Source organism: Erythranthe guttata, chromosome 4, assembly GCF_056151865.1.
Source record: "Erythranthe guttata isolate IM_541 chromosome 4, IM_541, whole genome shotgun sequence".
In the NCBI taxonomy this organism is placed as follows: domain Eukaryota; kingdom Viridiplantae; phylum Streptophyta; class Magnoliopsida; order Lamiales; family Phrymaceae; genus Erythranthe; species Erythranthe guttata.
In genome coordinates this window covers 14,554,928-14,575,710 of record NC_142536.1, presented here as the reverse complement: position 1 = coordinate 14,575,710, position 20,783 = coordinate 14,554,928, and the positions used below count along the sequence as shown (strand labels likewise).

The window sequence follows — 20,783 nt, the reverse complement described above, 5'->3', positions numbered from 1 at the left end:
TTGTGGAGCGACTAGTCATTTGGGCTTTTCGAGTGTTTATTATACTCTATGTTCAATTTCCTGACATTGAGGTCTCTCTTACAAACCTCCTCGCTCCACACGAAATCTAGCACGATAAATCGTAAGTATTTGTAGATTTTGCAAAACACTTTTCATCCTGTCTTGTCTTTAGTCACCACTCTGAGGAGGATTGAGAAGGTGTAGTTGATATATATCCACATGCCTAAGTTGTCGCATCTCCCAAATTTCACATGGTGCTTTAATCTTGTTTCTCCAAATAATTATTGTTTGCAAATTCCAGAGGACGCCTATTGACGAAGGAAGCTTGACAACAGAGGAGGATGCTATGAATTTCTTATGAGCAAGATACCGCATGTTAACTTGATCAACAATATGCCATCGTAAATAACGTTTCAAATAACGTTTCTTGCGTTGACCGTTGCGTGACATTACTCTCAACAATCTATTGTTGGAGAATCGACCATCTTTTAATTATTTTGCAAAAAAATATTTAAAGAAGGGGGTTATTATTAATGGTGCAAATTTAGACCGGATGACCTGTTATAATACGAAAATCGGATGTCATAGGATGGTTGACAAGTGGATGTTTCAAATAAAAATATAATTATGATTCTAATAATTGGAGAAAAAAAAAAAAAAACCCATCATAATCCGTAACCCCTCTAACCCTAATTATAATAATTATAATACCGTGATTTATTAAAAGTTCACACTTAAGAGTACCACATGTCAAAAAATTAGTGGAATCCGATTTATATTAAATATCGGCTGATCCGCTCAGAATTTAATCTCTATCATTAATTATTTCCAAAAGTTGGACCTAGTCAGTGCAATTTCAAAACCGGGGATTTTCACTAATTTTCCCATTTGTTTTAGATGTCACACAACACATCTACAAACAAATTCAAATAAATATAAAATAGTGAGTTACATTAATTATATTTTCTTCGTATGGTATATATAATCTTGCACAAAAGTATTTCTAATTTACCGAAACAATTAATTAAACATATTGCAGAAAAAACTATTACAAGAGCTCCACACTGAACTAGTTATGTCTTGGTGCTCTCCACCCAATTTCAATCAAACTAAATTTGAAGAAAACATCTACATAAAGATAATAGTAAGAACAGTTTTATTTAGCCAACACAACATACTAACATCTAAGACCACTGTTAATAATAGCCCATGGCATATATGAATGTCAGCCAAAGATTAACATATGTTCATCAATACAATCACACATTATTATTTACAGGCTGTCAACGATGAATTGACGTCGAGACACTAAGGAACTTTCGTTTTCTTTTCCCGTCCATCTCTTGTGCACAAGCCACAACCAAAGGGTTGCGGTCAACCAGTTTGATGCTCAGACCAAAAATTTCACCAAAACTCGAAGGGATCATTTCTAGTCTATGGCAGCGTCTCATGGTCAGATGCTCGAGGCATCGAAAGGTTTTAATCCCAACCGTCCATTGCATCAGATCAGAGTCTTCGATCACAAGAACCTTTAGTGATTTAAACGCCCTGTCTCGAGTCTCCCATTTCGGTCCTCGAAAGGCATAGCGTCTCAGTTTCAGCACTTGAAGACTCCACATTGAAGAAATCGTGCTCATATCTTCCCACGGATATCCAAACCCACTCAAACTCAACTTCACAACACGCGAATCGAAATTTGTAACAATTGGAGCCTGTGGCAGAACAACAAACTCGCACCTCGGTATAGGATTTAGAACGACACATTTGAGTGAACTTAAACTGACACGAGAGATAAAATCTAGTAAGTGATTCGATGATTCATTAGCATCAACCGACAAATCGAATCGAATCCTTAGCTTTGATAGAAGAGGGATTCTTTCTAGAAGTTCTTTAGTACAACAACGGGGACTCACATCTAAAAGTGTTACGAGATTTGGCAAGAGGGCCCCACAAGGATCCGGGAGATTACTCCCCGTTATCTGGAGATGCTTTAGCTCTTGCATTTCCCATATTTCTATAGGCAAATAGGATAAATCCTTACAAGAATTAATGATGCTTAAATGTCGAAGGATAATCAAGAACTGAAGGTTTCGAAGTTTTGATATAGAAGAAGGGATGTTTCCATCGTAAGTGAGGGCAAGGTACCTCAGCTGAACTAGTTTCAGTATTTCCATTGGGAACTCGTACATACGGATTGTAAGTGCATCAAATACCCTCAACAACCTTAAATACTCCAAACTAATAGGTACCGGGTATTTGTGATATGGACCAAAACATAGGAGTGAGCGTGTGCGCGAAACGGATGCTATCGACTTATACACTTCTTTATTAATTACAAAATGAATATTTTTGTGGACGCACAATCGGCGTTCGTGTTCCACAGCCTCTGCTATACCATTTACGACATGGAAAAAATTGTTCTTCTCAGCTTCTTTGCTACACAAATGCCAAAATACAGAATGGAGACCGCAAGTTTTGATTTGATGAATTGGTGATCTATAAGGAGAATGTAAGCTCTTCTTGTGCACCATAACAAGGCTTTTCGTCACAAGCTCCTCCAAACATTGCATAGCCGAGTGTTCGAGAAATCCCTCAGCGCTCCATAAATTGATGAGCTTGGAACGGGTAATCTCATAGTTTTGTGGGAAAATTCCCATATATAGAAAGCATGCTTTTAAATGTTGAGGCAAGTATTCATAGCTCGAAAATAGTACCTTTGACATAATTTGATCATTCGCATCCATGAAAACGGAATTGTCTCTATCTGCTGCTTTCCTCCAGTACTCTGGCGTCTTGTCAGCTTCGGATAAGATATTGGCAACAGTAATGATTAGAAGAGGAAGACCTTCACAATTTTCAGCAATCTTCTTTCCAGCTTTCTCAAGATGAGAAGGGCATAGCCCACTCAACAAACACCTTCTGACAAAGAAGATCCCAACTTTCTTCTTTGTTCAGTAACCGGATTTTGTAATCGTCACTACTATAAACAATCATATTTTGTAGCCTAGTTGTCATGAAGACTCGAAATCCACTTTTTTTGTACGGAAACAACCTTCTCAAGTCATTCCAAACTTGCGTCGTCCACACATCATCCAACACAACGAGGTATGTTTTACCCTTTAAATTTTGGTAAATCATTTTTTTCAAATCATCCAATTTCCTCGTTTTGTCAATCTCGGGATTCACTTGAGCTAAAATACCAATAAGAATATCTTTTAACTGATATTTCTGGCCTACGGTGACAAAAGCACGACAATCGAAATGAGTCACAATCAACGGATCTTCAAAGAGCTGTGTAGCAAGAGTGGTCTTACCAATGCCCGCCATTCCAACAAGCGTGTGGTAACAAGGTCCCGTTGGATCTAAAAGCCGCGTTTGGATTTCTTGAAATTGATCGGAAAGTCCAATCATTTTCGATTTTTTTCCGCGACAACCAATCGTTGATGAAACGGCATCATACTCTTGGCACGGCAAGTTGATGTACTCGTCCTCCATCTTCTTGATTTCTTCGTTGAAGGAATCAATCTCTTGCTTTAGTTCCTATGCTTAAATACCCCTGAGGTATGCTTAAATAACTGTAAGGTCCCTATGGTATCGATAATTACAATCACCCCCTGAAACGTAGTTAGAAACTCTAACGGGATAATGCATTGGATAGATTATTCCGATAGGGTTCTAATGGACTATTACTTTTAGCTAGTGGTGGAGATAACATAGAGTTATGGGGAGTAATGAGGTGACATGCCTCCCGAAATATTACTTAAATCACCCATAACTCTTTGTCGTCTCCACCACTTCCTGAAATCAATAGTCCGTTAGAACTCTATCGTAATAATGTATCCAATGCATTATCCCATTAGAGTTTATAACTATGTTTCAGGGGGGTGAGTGTAATTATCGATACCATAGGGACCTTACAGTTATTTAAGTATACCTCAAGGGTGTGTGTGTAATTTACCCTATAATATTTCTCCATTTTACAAATTCTGGTTACATAAAATAGGGAAAATTACATTTTTCGTCCTCAAACTTTATTGACTGATTCGATATTGTCCTTAAACATTTTTGAGTTACAATAGTCGTCCCTAATGATGCCATTTTTTAACAAAAGTGATCCACCGTCTAGTTTTTCTGTTAAGTTAACGGAAACTACACATGTTACTCACGTGACTTCTATTTTTCACACAACAAAGAAAAGAAAGGGATTTTAACACGGTGCAACGGATGTTGTTAAAACAGAAATACAAGAAAAAATGGCTTATCAACAAGAAAGGCCAATATCTTTCTCTCCATAAATCATATGTGCTACATCATGACCACCACCGCAGTCTGTGACACTTGCAGCAGACCTTCATCTGCATTCCTAACTCTGGCAAACGGCAGCTCCGACCGGCCTAAAAAATGCCCCATGTATGCCCTAAAGCTAGGCTTATGCATCAATCTACTTGGTCATGATCGGTGGTTGGAGTTATAATTGGGTTAAACTATTCTTTTGTTTATATATCTCTGTTTGGGAATTACTAAATCTTTAGATTAAAAATTTATTAACATATTTTTTTGGAAATAGAATCCAGGAGAGTACCAAGGAATTAAGAATTTGTTCATACAGTTAGTTTGGTAGCTAGGCCTCGCGACTTTCGCCATGTTTCTTACTTTGTATATCCTGCTCCTAAAAATTGAAACTTCGAAAGATAAGTGCTCAAATAATGCGTTTTTGCCATTCTCCGTTTCTTGGTAGAACTCCTTGTTCGGTGGAATCCACACAAAAAAATAATACATGTTCGCGCACCCATGAAACTAAAGCCATACGAAGGTAAACAACGAATATATATTTATGCACCATTAGTTTGTTTAATTTAATGTTTAAGACATCATGTGTGGTTACATTTTGAATATGTTAAGAGGTTTAATGATTTTGTGTGAGGGTCGTTGCTCTCCTTTTTATTTGATTCTCAATTATGTAATTCTCATAAAGAACAAGTGGTTGTGGTTCTTACTTGTGTCTCATGAGTGAAAGAAAAGAATAGAAAAGAAAGAATAAAAAGTTGTATTTGGAAGGGCTGATTATGGTACGGTGTTGTTTCTCTTTTTTAAATATATTTTTGTAGATTTTGTTGTGTTTTATAATATGTTTTGTTTTATTTCCTTCTGGTTCATATCAAAATTGCATACAATTTTTATGTCTAAATCAACTAATTATGAGATTTACCTTGTATTTTGGGTTTAACAAGATGCAATGCATCTTGTTAAAACACTTTCTTTTCCTGTAGTGTGACATTAGAAGTTACGTGGGTGGCACGTACAACTTCCATCCAATTTAACTGGAAAATTGAACGGTGGACCATTTTTGTTAAAAAATTGCATCATTAAGGACTACTATTGTAACTCGAAAATGTTTAGGGAAAATCTCGAAAAAGTGAGTAAAGTTTGAGAACGAAAAATGGAATTTTCCCCATAAAATACAATGCAATGTTTGTTTATTAAATGTGGGGTAAACAGCATAAAATCCCTCTCTGTTAAAGAAAACTTGCACCAACTCCCATGTGTTTTTTTTCTTGCGTAAAACCCCGTTGTGTTTCATTTTACTTTGCACAAAATCCCCTTTTCCGTTAAAATCTAAAGCCATTAGCTACAAAGGGGATTTTATGCAATTTATTTTTAACATAGGGGGATTTATGGCATATTTTCTACAATACAAGGAAGTTTTATGCAAAATTAATTTATTCGTTTAAATTTCATATTATTTTCTTAAATTAAGTCGAACACATTTATTCAGTTACAATAGGAAAAATAGAAATTTAATAAGTGTCGTGAATGTTTGTTTTTTAAATCAATTTTTATATGATATAATTTATTAATGTATTTAAAAAAATGAGTTTTTAATCATATAATTATGTTATTAGAATTATTGTACATTTTTATAATGTATTCTGGATTAATTATATGTGAAAAGAACATTAATAATTTCAGACTTCGTTCAAACTTCTATCTCGAATATTATTTTTTTAGTTTCATATTTTAAATTAATATATGTATGCGGTTTAATTTAAGAAAATAGTTTAAATTTTAAAATAATAATTTTGCATAGGCCCTCTTGTGTTGCGAAACCATGCATCAAATCCCCATATGTTACAAATAACTTGCATAAATCCCCTCTATAGTTAACGGTGTTAACTATTAACAAAAAAGGGGATTTCATGCAAGAAAAAATGAAATACAACGAGGTTTTACGCAAGAAAAAAAAACACAGAGGAGTTTGACGTAGATTTTTCTTAACATAGGGGATTTTTATGCTGTTTACCCATCTAATGTGCTTCGAAACGGCCAAAAGGCTGTCAGTGAGAGCTGAAATTACGGTTAATAATCAATATTACTATTTACTCTCCCTCACAAAAACTCATCATTCTCTCTCACAGAGGCCATCAATCTCATTTTTTATTTTTCAATTTCAGAAAACAATAAAAAATAGTAGAAATTAGCAGCTATAGTGGGTAAACTACATAAATCACAAGGGCATTATGTGCTGATATTACGGGCAGAAGAGGGTCATCTCAAAAGCTTGTAACCACGGGGTTAAGTGCTATTTATCCTTCAAATTTTAATTTATTAATTATTTTAATAATAATATTTTTTTCAAAACTATATATTTAGAATAATCAAAATTGTTATATATTTATATAATTTAGCTTGGATGTATTATATGTCGAAAGATTACAAATAATATGAAACTTTGAATTTAGTTTGGATATAAATATATATATTTGTAATTTCGAAAATTCAACTTTGAAAGATTGAATAAATGTTCTTGACTTAATTTGAACAAATAATTCAAATTTTAAATACATAAATAGTTTTTGCATAAATTCCACTGTTATTAGAGTGGTTTTAGAATCGGTCGTTTGTACTCCTCATGAGTACATTCTTTACGTACTTCTCATAAGTACATTCTTTGTAGTCTAGATTGTTTAGTATATATGTTTCTAGACTTGGTTGTAAGAATGATCAAGATAGTGATCCATTCATAAGTTCTTTACGTACTCCTCACGAGTACATCTTTGAAATCTAGAATTTTTAATATTTTTCTTTTTGTATCTAGATTTGAATGTAAGAATGATCATGAGAATGATTCATTCATAAGGAAGAAGTTTTCGCACCTCTTCTGTTTGTTTTCTTGGAATACTGATTTTAATATATTTTTCCGTCCTGTAAAGGGCAAGTTCACAAGTCTTTACTTGTGAACATTTTTAATTCTGAGTATTGTTCTTTTATCTTTATGTTTCCGCTGCATGTTTGTTCAAGTGTCATAACACTTAAGATAACACCTCTGTATTAAACGAATTCGGGACCATAAATTCTTTCAATTGGCATCAAGAGCCAACACTTGACGTATACTAAGTGTTTGTTCCTATTTTTTCAGAAACGAATTCGTGATGGATACTCAGATGACTGCTTCTGTAAAAGAGAAGGAGATTGTCTTTGTAAAAGAGAAGGGTTCAAATGGAAAAGAATGCAGAAATTCCACAGTCACCACTTCAGAGTCCAGAATAAGGGGATACATTTGTCATGAATGTTTCTCACCAGGTCATATCCGTCCATTTTGTGAGAAACTAAGTAGTGACAAAATGTTGTACAGGATGAGTCACAGCACTCCAGGGAACACCTCCAAGAAAAAGGTAGAATTTACCAAAAAGGAGTGTAGAATATTGACTCCCAAAGGTAAACTTATGTGCAAAGCAGTATACACTTCTTTAAATGCTAACATTTCAGGTTCATGGTACTTTGATAGTGGATGCTCTAGGAACATGACTGGAACTAAAGAAATTCTATCAAACTACCATACACTCAATGGAGGACGTGTAACCTATGGAGGAGGAGCTAAAGGCAAAGTGGTTGGACGTGGAACACTCAGTATTGAGGGACTTCCAAAACTTTCAAATGCCTTACATGTTGAAGGATTGGGGTCAAATCTCATCAGGTCTAGGTCAATGGATAATTGTTATGAAACAGGTGACACCATCTCATGCAAGAGCTCAAGAGTAAGTGAAGTAGAGCTGTGGCACCAGAAACTAGGGCACACAAACTTCAAAAATCTAATGCTGCTCAACAAGTACAATGCCATAAGAGGAATTCCAGTCTCAAGATCAAGGACATCCCTATATGCGGAATGTGCCAGAAGGGAAAGCAAACTAGAGTACCACACAAAGTGTTACAACCCGTTGGTACCACCATTTGTTTTGAACTTGTACATATGGATCTTATAGGTCCTATAGAGGTAGAAAGCCTAGGTGGTAAAAAATATGTATTTGTGTGTGTTGATGATTTTTCGAGATATACTTTGGTGTATTTTTAAGAGAAAAATCTGATCTAGAATACATGCATGTGTTTGGATGTGTTTGCTTTTTCCTAAATGACAGAGATCATCTAGCTAAATTTGATTCAAAAAGTGATTTGAGTTTATTTATGGGATACTCTAATAATAGTCATGCTTATAGAGTATATAACTTAAGAACTCGAACCATTATTGAATATGTAAATGTGGTATTTGATGATTTTGCTGATCTCCGCAGTAAAACAACTGAAGATGAAGTTGATGACCTGATTGCTGAAGGTGAAACAACCAGAGGAGACACTACTGCCACAGATGCTCCAGATATAAACAGTCCAGTCTCAAGAGAAGAGGGTGTTGAACCAAGTGTTACCACACCTGACTCAATACAGCCTACAGAGAGTACATAAGCTGAATTGCAGCTAACTCATGATGTCTGCAGAAAGGAACCATCAAGTAGAATCCAGAAAAATCACCCCTCTACTCAAGTTGTGGGAGATATCTTTGATGGGATAAGAACCAGAAGAAAAGAGAGAGTGAATTACAGAGATATGGTAAGATTTGCAAATTTATCTTCTGAATGTGCACTAACTGGAACTACTTGCTTTGTGTCTTCAGTTGAACCAAGGAATATTGCAGAAGCTCCGAAGGATGAATTCTGGATCAATGCAATGCATGAAGAACTGAATCAGTTCATCCGAAATGATGTTTGGTACTTAGTTCCCAGACCAAGCCATGTAAATGTGATATGAACTAAGTGGATTTTCAAAAACAAAACTGATGAAAAAGGTACAGTTGTTAGAAATAAGGCTAGGTTAGTAGCACAAGGTTATACTCAGATTGAAGGTATAGATTTTGATGAAACCTTTGCTCCAGTAGCTAGAATTGAATCTATTAGGTTACTTCTTGCTATAGCCTGCTTTCTTATAATCAAACTGTATCAAATGGATATCAAAAGTGCATTTCTAAATAGGGTTTTAAATGAAGAAGCATATGTAGAGCAACCCAAGGGTTTTGAAGAATCTGCCAAACCTGATCATGTGCTCAAGCTTAAGAAGGCTCTGTATGGTCTTAAACAAGCTCCTAGAGCTTGGTATCAAAGACTCACTGACTTCTTACTTGAAATACAATTCACTAGAGGAGAAGCAGACATAACTCTATTTGTTAGAAGAACAAATAACCATATCATTATTGTACAGATATATGTTGATGATATTGTTTTTGGTTCTACTTGTGCTAACCTCTTACAGTCTTTTGTAGATTCTATGTCTCATACTTTTGAAATGAGCATGGTAGGAGAGTTGAATTACTTCCTAGGACTCCAGATCAAACAGACAGGTGAAGGAATTTTTGTAAATCAAAAGAAGTATGCTCTAAATCTGGTCAAAAGGTTTGAGTTGGAGTCAGCCAAGCACATGAAAACTCCAATGGGTTCAAGTCAAAAACTGTCCAAGGATGATGTTGCTGAAGATGTTGACAGCACCCTTTACAGAAGCATGATTGGAAGTCTTCTGTATCTAACAGCAAGCAGGCCTGACATTATGTTTAGTGTTTGTGTGTGTGCCAGGTATCAAGCTAATCCCAAAGTCACTCATCTTAAAGCTGTGAAGAGGATTATTAGGTATGTTGCAGGTACAGTAGACTTAGGGATTCAGTTTTTCAAAGACACTAATACAAATTTGATAGGTTTTAGTGATTCTGATTGGGCTGGGGATATTAGTGACAAAAAAAGCACATCAGGTGCATGTTTCTTTTTGGGGAATAATTTGGTTTCTTGGTTTAGTAGAAAACAAAATTGTGTATCATTTTCAACAGCTGAATCAGAATATGTAGCTGCTGGAGGATGTTGTGGTCAACTAATTTGGATGAAACAAATGTTGGGGGTTTATGGGTTAACCAGTGGCACCCTGGCCATATATTGTGATAATTCAAGTGCTATTGATATTTCAAAAAATCATGTTCAACACTCACGTACTAAACACATAGATATTAAACATCATTTTATTCGTGATATAGTTGAGAAAAATATAGTGTGCTTAAAGTACATTCCTACACAAGATCAGCTGGCTGACATCTTTACAAAGGCATTAGATTATGAGAGGTTCTCTAAACTTAGAAAATCTCTCGGGATGTGTACTCAATAAACATGTCCTAAAATATGTTGCAGCACCTCATCAAACATCTTAAGCTGCAACATAATTTCCTGAAGCTTAGCTTCTTTAAATAATGACTTCACTGTGATGGATTATTCTCTAAATCAGTAACTGGAAGTCTTTCACCTTGAAACGTGATCATGCTTCATGTAAACATTCAGAGAACAATCATAATCACATAAGTCAAACTCCTCTATTTTGATAGTCATATCTTAGTAACTGAGGAACCTTCAAACTAAACACTTGATCATGTTCCATGTGAATTGTTTGACTTGAAAATAAGAGTTAAAAAAAAAAAAAAAAAAAAAAGTTTCTATGCCTGTCAGCCAATTTATTTTCTCACACTATTAATCATTAATAAATGTGTTTCTTATTTTTGTGAAAATTTCGTGAGTGCTACTATTTTTATTATTATTTTATTTATTATTGAATTATCACTATTTATATGGGTCATGGGGTACATGGGTTAGTCTTTTATTTTCCACTAAGTCCACTCCTTATTGTGCCATGTGTCACGTTTTGCTTTAAACTGCCAAATAAACCTTTATTCTCCTTAATCACACTTTCTCCAAGAAAAACGCACCCCACTTCTTCACCTTCTCCACTTCAATTTTTTTTCTGCAAAAATTAGGGCTTATAAATTTCGTGCTTCTTCTCTAAAAAAATCACACTCAAAAATCAAAAGCACGAAGAAGCAATCTTTCTTTATCTACTGTATCATGGCATCTCCTCCTAGGAATCTCATAATCAACTAATTATGAGATTTACCTTGTATTTTGGGTTTAACAAGATGCAATGCATCTTGTTAAAACACTTTCTTTTCCTGTAGTGTGACATTAGAAGTTACGTGGGTGGCACGTACAACTTCCATCCAATTTAACTGGAAAATTGAACGGTGGACCATTTTTGTTAAAAAATTGCATCATTAAGGACTACTATTGTAACTCGAAAATGTTTAGGGAAAATCTCGAAAAAGTGAGTAAAGTTTGAGAACGAAAAATGGAATTTTCCCCATAAAATACAATGCAATGTTTGTTTATTAAATGTGGGGTAAACAGCATAAAATCCCTCTCTGTTAAAGAAAACTTGCACCAACTCCCATGTGTTTTTTTTCTTGCGTAAAACCCCGTTGTGTTTCATTTTACTTTGCACAAAATCCCCTTTTCCGTTAAAATCTAAAGCCATTAGCTACAAAGGGGATTTTATGCAATTTATTTTTAACATAGGGGGATTTATGGCATATTTTCTACAATACAAGGAAGTTTTATGCAAAATTAATTTATTCGTTTAAATTTCATATTATTTTCTTAAATTAAGTCGAACACATTTATTCAGTTACAATAGGAAAAATAGAAATTTAATAAGTGTCGTGAATGTTTGTTTTTTAAATCAATTTTTATATGATATAATTTATTAATGTATTTAAAAAAATGAGTTTTTAATCATATAATTATGTTATTAGAATTATTGTACATTTTTATAATGTATTCTGGATTAATTATATGTGAAAAGAACATTAATAATTTCAGACTTCGTTCAAACTTCTATCTCGAATATTATTTTTTTAGTTTCATATTTTAAATTAATATATGTATGCGGTTTAATTTAAGAAAATAGTTTAAATTTTAAAATAATAATTTTGCATAGGCCCTCTTGTGTTGCGAAACCATGCATCAAATCCCCATATGTTACAAATAACTTGCATAAATCCCCTCTATAGTTAACGGTGTTAACTATTAACAAAAAAGGGGATTTCATGCAAGAAAAAATGAAATACAACGAGGTTTTACGCAAGAAAAAAAAACACAGAGGAGTTTGACGTAGATTTTTCTTAACATAGGGGATTTTTATGCTGTTTACCCATCTAATGTGCTTCGAAACGGCCAAAAGGCTGTCAGTGAGAGCTGAAATTACGGTTAATAATCAATATTACTATTTACTCTCCCTCACAAAAACTCATCATTCTCTCTCACAGAGGCCATCAATCTCATTTTTTATTTTTCAATTTCAGAAAACAATAAAAAATAGTAGAAATTAGCAGCTATAGTGGGTAAACTACATAAATCACAAGGGCATTATGTGCTGATATTACGGGCAGAAGAGGGTCATCTCAAAAGCTTGTAACCACGGGGTTAAGTGCTATTTATCCTTCAAATTTTAATTTATTAATTATTTTAATAATAATATTTTTTTCAAAACTATATATTTAGAATAATCAAAATTGTTATATATTTATATAATTTAGCTTGGATGTATTATATGTCGAAAGATTACAAATAATATGAAACTTTGAATTTAGTTTGGATATAAATATATATATTTGTAATTTCGAAAATTCAACTTTGAAAGATTGAATAAATGTTCTTGACTTAATTTGAACAAATAATTCAAATTTTAAATACATAAATAGTTTTTGCATAAATTCCACTGTTATTAGAGTGGTTTTAGAATCGGTCGTTTGTACTCCTCATGAGTACATTCTTTACGTACTTCTCATAAGTACATTCTTTGTAGTCTAGATTGTTTAGTATATATGTTTCTAGACTTGGTTGTAAGAATGATCAAGATAGTGATCCATTCATAAGTTCTTTACGTACTCCTCACGAGTACATCTTTGAAATCTAGAATTTTTAATATTTTTCTTTTTGTATCTAGATTTGAATGTAAGAATGATCATGAGAATGATTCATTCATAAGGAAGAAGTTTTCGCACCTCTTCTGTTTGTTTTCTTGGAATACTGATTTTAATATATTTTTCCGTCCTGTAAAGGGCAAGTTCACAAGTCTTTACTTGTGAACATTTTTAATTCTGAGTATTGTTCTTTTATCTTTATGTTTCCGCTGCATGTTTGTTCAAGTGTCATAACACTTAAGATAACACCTCTGTATTAAACGAATTCGGGACCATAAATTCTTTCAATTGGCATCAAGAGCCAACACTTGACGTATACTAAGTGTTTGTTCCTATTTTTTCAGAAACGAATTCGTGATGGATACTCAGATGACTGCTTCTGTAAAAGAGAAGGAGATTGTCTTTGTAAAAGAGAAGGGTTCAAATGGAAAAGAATGCAGAAATTCCACAGTCACCACTTCAGAGTCCAGAATAAGGGGATACATTTGTCATGAATGTTTCTCACCAGGTCATATCCGTCCATTTTGTGAGAAACTAAGTAGTGACAAAATGTTGTACAGGATGAGTCACAGCACTCCAGGGAACACCTCCAAGAAAAAGGTAGAATTTACCAAAAAGGAGTGTAGAATATTGACTCCCAAAGGTAAACTTATGTGCAAAGCAGTATACACTTCTTTAAATGCTAACATTTCAGGTTCATGGTACTTTGATAGTGGATGCTCTAGGAACATGACTGGAACTAAAGAAATTCTATCAAACTACCATACACTCAATGGAGGACGTGTAACCTATGGAGGAGGAGCTAAAGGCAAAGTGGTTGGACGTGGAACACTCAGTATTGAGGGACTTCCAAAACTTTCAAATGCCTTACATGTTGAAGGATTGGGGTCAAATCTCATCAGGTCTAGGTCAATGGATAATTGTTATGAAACAGGTGACACCATCTCATGCAAGAGCTCAAGAGTAAGTGAAGTAGAGCTGTGGCACCAGAAACTAGGGCACACAAACTTCAAAAATCTAATGCTGCTCAACAAGTACAATGCCATAAGAGGAATTCCAGTCTCAAGATCAAGGACATCCCTATATGCGGAATGTGCCAGAAGGGAAAGCAAACTAGAGTACCACACAAAGTGTTACAACCCGTTGGTACCACCATTTGTTTTGAACTTGTACATATGGATCTTATAGGTCCTATAGAGGTAGAAAGCCTAGGTGGTAAAAAATATGTATTTGTGTGTGTTGATGATTTTTCGAGATATACTTTGGTGTATTTTTTAAGAGAAAAATCTGATCTAGAATACATGCATGTGTTTGGATGTGTTTGCTTTTTCCTAAATGACAGAGATCATCTAGCTAAATTTGATTCAAAAAGTGATTTGAGTTTATTTATGGGATACTCTAATAATAGTCATGCTTATAGAGTATATAACTTAAGAACTCGAACCATTATTGAATATGTAAATGTGGTATTTGATGATTTTGCTGATCTCCGCAGTAAAACAACTGAAGATGAAGTTGATGACCTGATTGCTGAAGGTGAAACAACCAGAGGAGACACTACTGCCACAGATGCTCCAGATATAAACAGTCCAGTCTCAAGAGAAGAGGGTGTTGAACCAAGTGTTACCACACCTGACTCAATACAGCCTACAGAGAGTACATAAGCTGAATTGCAGCTAACTCATGATGTCTGCAGAAAGGAACCATCAAGTAGAATCCAGAAAAATCACCCCTCTACTCAAGTTGTGGGAGATATCTTTGATGGGATAAGAACCAGAAGAAAAGAGAGAGTGAATTACAGAGATATGGTAAGATTTGCAAATTTATCTTCTGAATGTGCACTAACTGGAACTACTTGCTTTGTGTCTTCAGTTGAACCAAGGAATATTGCAGAAGCTCCGAAGGATGAATTCTGGATCAATGCAATGCATGAAGAACTGAATCAGTTCATCCGAAATGATGTTTGGTACTGATACGCGTAAAACCTACGTATGAAAAACCGCAAGTGTACAGTATCGCGTTTTGCAGAATAGTGAATTCCAGATATCGATCCACAGGGAATTAAGTTCCTAAATCTACCAAGTACCGTAATTATACTATCCTAAACTCTATCTAGACGAAGGAAATAATGGGGGATGAAATGAAGCAAAAAGGAAACAAAAATAAAAACAACGGTCCGCCAGTATAATCGAGGAATTCCGACGTGTGATGGCTTCTAGGGTAAAATCCACCAGTGTACTATCGATAAAGATCTACAAATCCGAATCTAATGTCAATTCTATGTTCGCTAACCCAGACACTAACGTACCCTAACCCCCGTCTCCAGTGTAGTTAGAGTCTACCCACAGATCCGACGTCTCCGTTCAGAACCTGATATTAAGAGAGCATTTAGGTCAAGTCCTTAAGGGCTACCCGAGGTGCATCACGTCTCCGTTTCCACAACCCGAGCTATGTTTTCCTAAAATCAAACGAGAAATCCTCTCTCGAGTTCATTCCCATTTAGAATCAATTCAACTGTTGGCCAAACAATCGAAAGCATTTAATACAGGAAAACATAAACATAATCAAAGAACGACAAATAGATCACAGATCTGGAAATCAAAATCAATATATACAAGGTTTCATTTCCCTAAAAGAAAATGCTCAGTTCATTACAAACATAGCATCAAAATGAAGAACACGAGAAATCATAAACTAATCGTAAAGAAAAGCTTATGAAAAACCCGAGTCGAAACCCTCGTCGAAGCTTCCCGCGAAGAACTGGCGAGAACCGAAGAAAAACCGAAGAAGAAGTCGAGAAGATAATCGAGATGTTATCGAGATATCGAAAAATGAAAAGGAGACCTTCTATTTATAGTGAAAAATCAAAGAAAAATATCTAGTCTCGATTTCTGTGCCCAGATCGCGATCTGGGCTTCTTGGATCGCGATCTGGCAACCTTGAAAACTGTGAACCGCCTTCCCAGATCGCGATCCAGGAAGTGCGGATCGCGATCTGCCCCAATTTCTCGCTGCTACTGGAATTCGCCACCAGATCGCGATCCGGTGTTTCTGGATCGCGATCTGGCCTCTGCATCAACTTCAAACACTGTTTTCACCCATTTTTCGCCCGAATTTGACAATTATGCATTTCACAAAAGTTGTAGCCCTTGAAGTTAGCTATCTAAGGCCACTTGAATCAGCTCAATCGGAGGTCGTATGCAAAAGTTATGCTTGAAATACCAAACACTGCCACAATCCGCGAGAATGCACTTTTGCACGTGTTTGGTTTGATTTTCGGCTTCGCTTCCAAAATTGTTTCGAATCGGCAAAAATAGCTTATCTTTACCTAAAATATAAATAAAACAAAAACAACATAATATATACAAATAAAGCCGAAAACTCGGACGAATGAAGACCAAAACACGAAGATTAGATAAGTAAAAGTTGTGCAAAACGAACACTTATCACACCCTCAAACTTAGATCTTTACTCGTCCCGAGTAAATCAAAACAAAACAACAACAACCCAAAAACAAAAACGACGAAAGCAAAAAAACTAAACCTAGGCCACTAACGTAGGGAAACACGATTGCATTTAGCGTATGCAACAACAAGCCTTTGAACCCCTGGGTACCCCCAAAGGACGAGTTGTGTCTCGTGAGGGTTTTCAGACAACACACCCACAAAGTTGCCGGATTGGTCAAAGCATTGCAATTAATTCCAAAGATGAAACGAGCTAGATAACCTAAAATCTTAGAATGGCATACGTCTTAAAGTATTCGACTTTCCTACCGACGCAATTAGTTGTTTCTACACCAAAATGAAAGATAGACTCAAGAATCCGTAATTAAACAATAAACACAATCATCGAGGGTTTTGAGTAGAAATGTGGGTGAAAAGTAAGTTTTGATTCTGAAATTCAAAAACTCGAGTTGGGCATAAGTAGGTCTATTTATTCAATAGAAGAAATGACAACAACAATATTTTTGGTGATTTTCATCACAATTTTTTTTTTCTTTTTTTTTTTGAAATTGGCACAATCATGACTCGTGCAAGGCTCGACACCACTGTGTTATCTCCCTGACCCATGTATCGAACTTTAGTCCAAGAAACCCCCAAGCTTGACAACTCGAAAGACTTAGGCGACGAGGTGCACCCAACGGGTTAAGCTCGAGTCAGAAAGGCGGGGAAATCAGAGCGTGAATCACAACAATACCACAAATTATTATTTTTCTCTTTTTTTTTTTTTTTTTTTTTTTTTTTTAAACAAAAAACATAAAAGAAAAACGTAAAGACCATTGATAGAACTTTTAGCCAACAACTGGAAATCGTGAACACATAATTCAATTCTAACTCGCCCCCCAAACCTCAGACTATTATACCCCTCAGAAAAGTGTGCTCAAGCTTAATCGGAAAGGATTCGAAAGGCTATCCACACAAGTTGCAAAAACGCAGTCGGAAGATACATCTATAATTAGCCGGTTATCCATAATTTCAATTTTAAAATCAACTAGCCCATCTTCTAATTCATTAATTGCTTTGCTTCAATAGAATCCGGAAATGCAACTTACACTCGATCCTATATGAAATGCATGTGACAAACATAACACAATTACGGAAATCGAAATACATAAATAAAACTAAATTATATGATATGCATGCAAAAGACCAAATCAAAATTAGCTAAACTCCCCCCAAACTTAAATCATGCATTGCCCTCAATGCGAAAAATAAAAGAAAAGAGAAAGAAATACGCCCTGAACAGTCCTGCCGCAGATTGATCAGTGTTCTACGGTTGCGAAAGTGTTCTTTGGTTGCACGGGGTGCCGTGAATTTTGGCACCGAGGGCGAATTGCCGAAATTGTTTAGACTTTCCGACTTCTTACTCTTCTTTCCTTGGGGACGAGATACCGGCAAAAATCAAGAAAAATGGGTGAAATTTAGCTTTAAAATAAAAAAAAATTGCAAAAACGACAAAAATAAAGAAAATAAATGACGATAAATAAATAATGGGTTGCCTCCCATTCAGCGCCTGTTTTACTGTCGACGGCTCGACACAATTTGGACGGATTATGTCCAATCCAAAGCCTTGTAGATTGCGCATCCATCCATCAGTCTTGAAACATACTTTGCAATCATATCATGGACTAGATTGCAATCTTGTAATGACCATCCCAACCCATGGTACTTTTCGTTTGCTGTGGAAATCAGTTGGTAGGAGACTAGGATGGGTTGCTTGCCTACCGATCTCTCAAAATCGTACACAAGATATTCGAGCTTTGGAGTAAGCTCTACCTCAAATCTGAAACTCGTCTCCTCGCTCACACTCAAATCCGGAGTAGCAATGTGGATAGGATTATGTTCGTCAAGTTCCTCTACCATCATCTTCATCCCACTCTCATCACACGCTAAAGTATCTACAGAACTGGGATGAATAATTCCCTCAAGGTGCTCAACCTCATCGTTTATACGAAAATCTGTAAATACCTCGTTGTCTTCATAAAGGATGGTCGGATGTGGTTTATGAATGTGACATCTCTGAAAATTTTCGAAAATATTTGCCAAAAAGTGGAGTTCTTCTTGTAGATAGCAAAAGTGCTCATTTGTTTGTGCAATTCCATTTTCTGGGTTCAACCTTCGATGTCTTTCAATATCCTCCAACTCATGTTGAATGTAATCAGCTCTGGATTGAATCTTGCAAAGAGAGAGATCATAAATCGAGGCCATCGATGTATACAAATCTGCTAAAACAAATGAAAAAAAAAAAAAAAATCAAATGAAAAAAAAGAAAAAAAAATGTCTAAAGTAAAGTAAGGATAGTTGGTAACGATATTAGTAAATTCAAGATTAACTAATTCCCCGGCAACGGCGCCAAAAACTTGATACGCGTAAAACCTACGTATGAAAAACCGCAAGTGTACAGTATCGCGTTTTGCAGAATAGTGAATTCCAGATATCGATCCACAGGGAATTAAGTTCCTAAATCTACCAAGTACCGTAATTATACTATCCTAAACTCTATCTAGACGAAGGAAATAATGGGGGATGAAATGAAGCAAAAAGGAAACAAAAATAAAAACAACGGTCCGCCAGTATAATCGAGGAATTCCGACGTGTGATGGCTTCTAGGGTAAAATCCACCAGTGTACTATCGATAAAGATCTACAAATCCGAATCTAATGTCAATTCTATGTTCGCTAACCCAGACACTAACGTACCCTAACCCCCGTCTCCAGTGTAGTTAGAGTCTACCCACAGATCCGACGTCTCCGTTCAGAACCTGATATTAAGAGAGCATTTAGGTCAAGTCCTTAAGGGCTACCCGAGGTGCATCACGTCTCCGTTTCCACAACCCGAGCTATGTTTTCCTAAAATCAAACGAGAAATCCTCTCTCGAGTTCATTCCCATTTAGAATCAATTCAACTGTTGGCCAAACAATCGAAAGCATTTAATACAGGAAAACATAAACATAATCAAAGAACGACAAATAGATCACAGATCTGGAAATCAAAATCAATATATACAAGGTTTCATTTCCCTAAAAGAAAATGCTCAGTTCATTACAAACATAGCATCAAAATGAAGAACACGAGAAATCATAAACTAATCGTAAAGAAAAGCTTATGAAAAACCCGAGTCGAAACCCTCGTCGAAGCTTCCCGCGAAGAACTGGCGAGAACCGAAGAAAAACCGAAGAAGAAGTCGAGAAGATAATCGAGATGTTATCGAGATATCGAAAAATGAAAAGGAGACCTTCTATTTATAGTGAAAAATCAAAGAAAAATATCTAGTCTCGATTTCTGTGCCCAGATCGCGATCTGGGCTTCTTGGATCGCGATCTGGCAACCTTGAAAACTGTGAACCGCCTTCCCAGATCGCGATCCAGGAAGTGCGGATCGCGATCTGCCCCAATTTCTCGCTGCTACTGGAATTCGCCACCAGATCGCGATCCGGTGTTTCTGGATCGCGATCTGGCCTCTGCATCAACTTCAAACACTGTTTTCACCCATTTTTCGCCCGAATTTGACAATTATGCATTTCACAAAAGTTGTAGCCCTTGAAGTTAGCTATCTAAGGCCACTTGAATCAGCTCAATCGGAGGTCGTATGCAAAAGTTATGCTTGAAATACCAAACACTGCCACAATCCGCGAGAATGCACTTTTGCACGTGTTTGGTTTGATTTTCGGCTTCGCTTCCAAAATTGTTTCGAATCGGCAAAAATAGCTTATCTTTACCTAAAATATAAATAAAACAAAAACAACATAATATATACAAATAAAGCCGAAAACTCGGACGAATGAAGACCAAAACACGAAGATTAGATAAGTAAAAGTTGTGCAAAACGAACACTTATCAGGTACTTAGTTCCCAGACCAAGCCATGTAAATGTGATATGAACTAAGTGGATTTTCAAAAACAAAACTGATGAAAAAGGTACAGTTGTTAGAAATAAGGCTAGGTTAGTAGCACAAGGTTATACTCAGATTGAAGGTATAGATTTTGATGAAACCTTTGCTCCAGTAGCTAGAATTGAATCTATTAGGTTACTTCTTGCTATAGCCTGCTTTCTTATAATCAAACTGTATCAAATGGATATCAAAAGTGCATTTCTAAATAGGGTTTTAAATGAAGAAGCATATGTAGAGCAACCCAAGGGTTTTGAAGAATCTGCCAAACCTGATCATGTGCT

At 35.7% G+C, this 20,783-nt stretch overlaps 2 protein-coding genes across 2 annotated transcripts; both read right to left on the bottom strand.

The window, feature by feature from the left end:
* Positions 1-987: 987 nt before the first annotated feature.
* Positions 988-3,298, bottom strand: LOC105973296 (putative late blight resistance protein homolog R1B-8). Its single transcript, XM_088817668.1, has one exon. It carries the CDS (start codon positions 2,742-2,744, stop codon positions 1,284-1,286), a length of 1,461 nt encoding a protein of 486 aa, XP_088673794.1. The 5' UTR covers positions 2,745-3,298; the 3' UTR covers positions 988-1,283.
* On the bottom strand, positions 2,881-4,410 carry LOC148771217 (putative late blight resistance protein homolog R1A-3). The gene is made up of 2 exons (XM_088817541.1): positions 4,324-4,410; positions 2,881-3,540 (listed from the first exon to the last, which is right to left on the bottom strand). The coding sequence occupies exons 1-2, from the start codon at positions 4,408-4,410 to the stop codon at positions 2,881-2,883; spliced, it is 747 nt and encodes a 248-aa protein (XP_088673667.1).
* Between the last annotated feature and the right edge of the window lie 16,373 nt (positions 4,411-20,783).

Excerpts from the sequence above, each read along its gene's own strand:
- LOC105973296 (XM_088817668.1), bottom strand. The coding sequence starts at position 2,744 with ATGGATGCGAATGATCAAATTATGTCAAAGGTACTATTTTCGAGCTAT.
- LOC148771217 (XM_088817541.1), bottom strand. The coding sequence starts at position 4,410 with ATGGGGCATTTTTTAGGCCGGTCGGAGCTGCCGTTTGCCAGAGTTAGG. Across the intron at positions 3,541-4,323 it reads TGCAAGTGTCACAGACTGCG|GAACTAAAGCAAGAGATTGA; the intron begins GTGGTGGTCATG and ends ATTTAAGCATAG.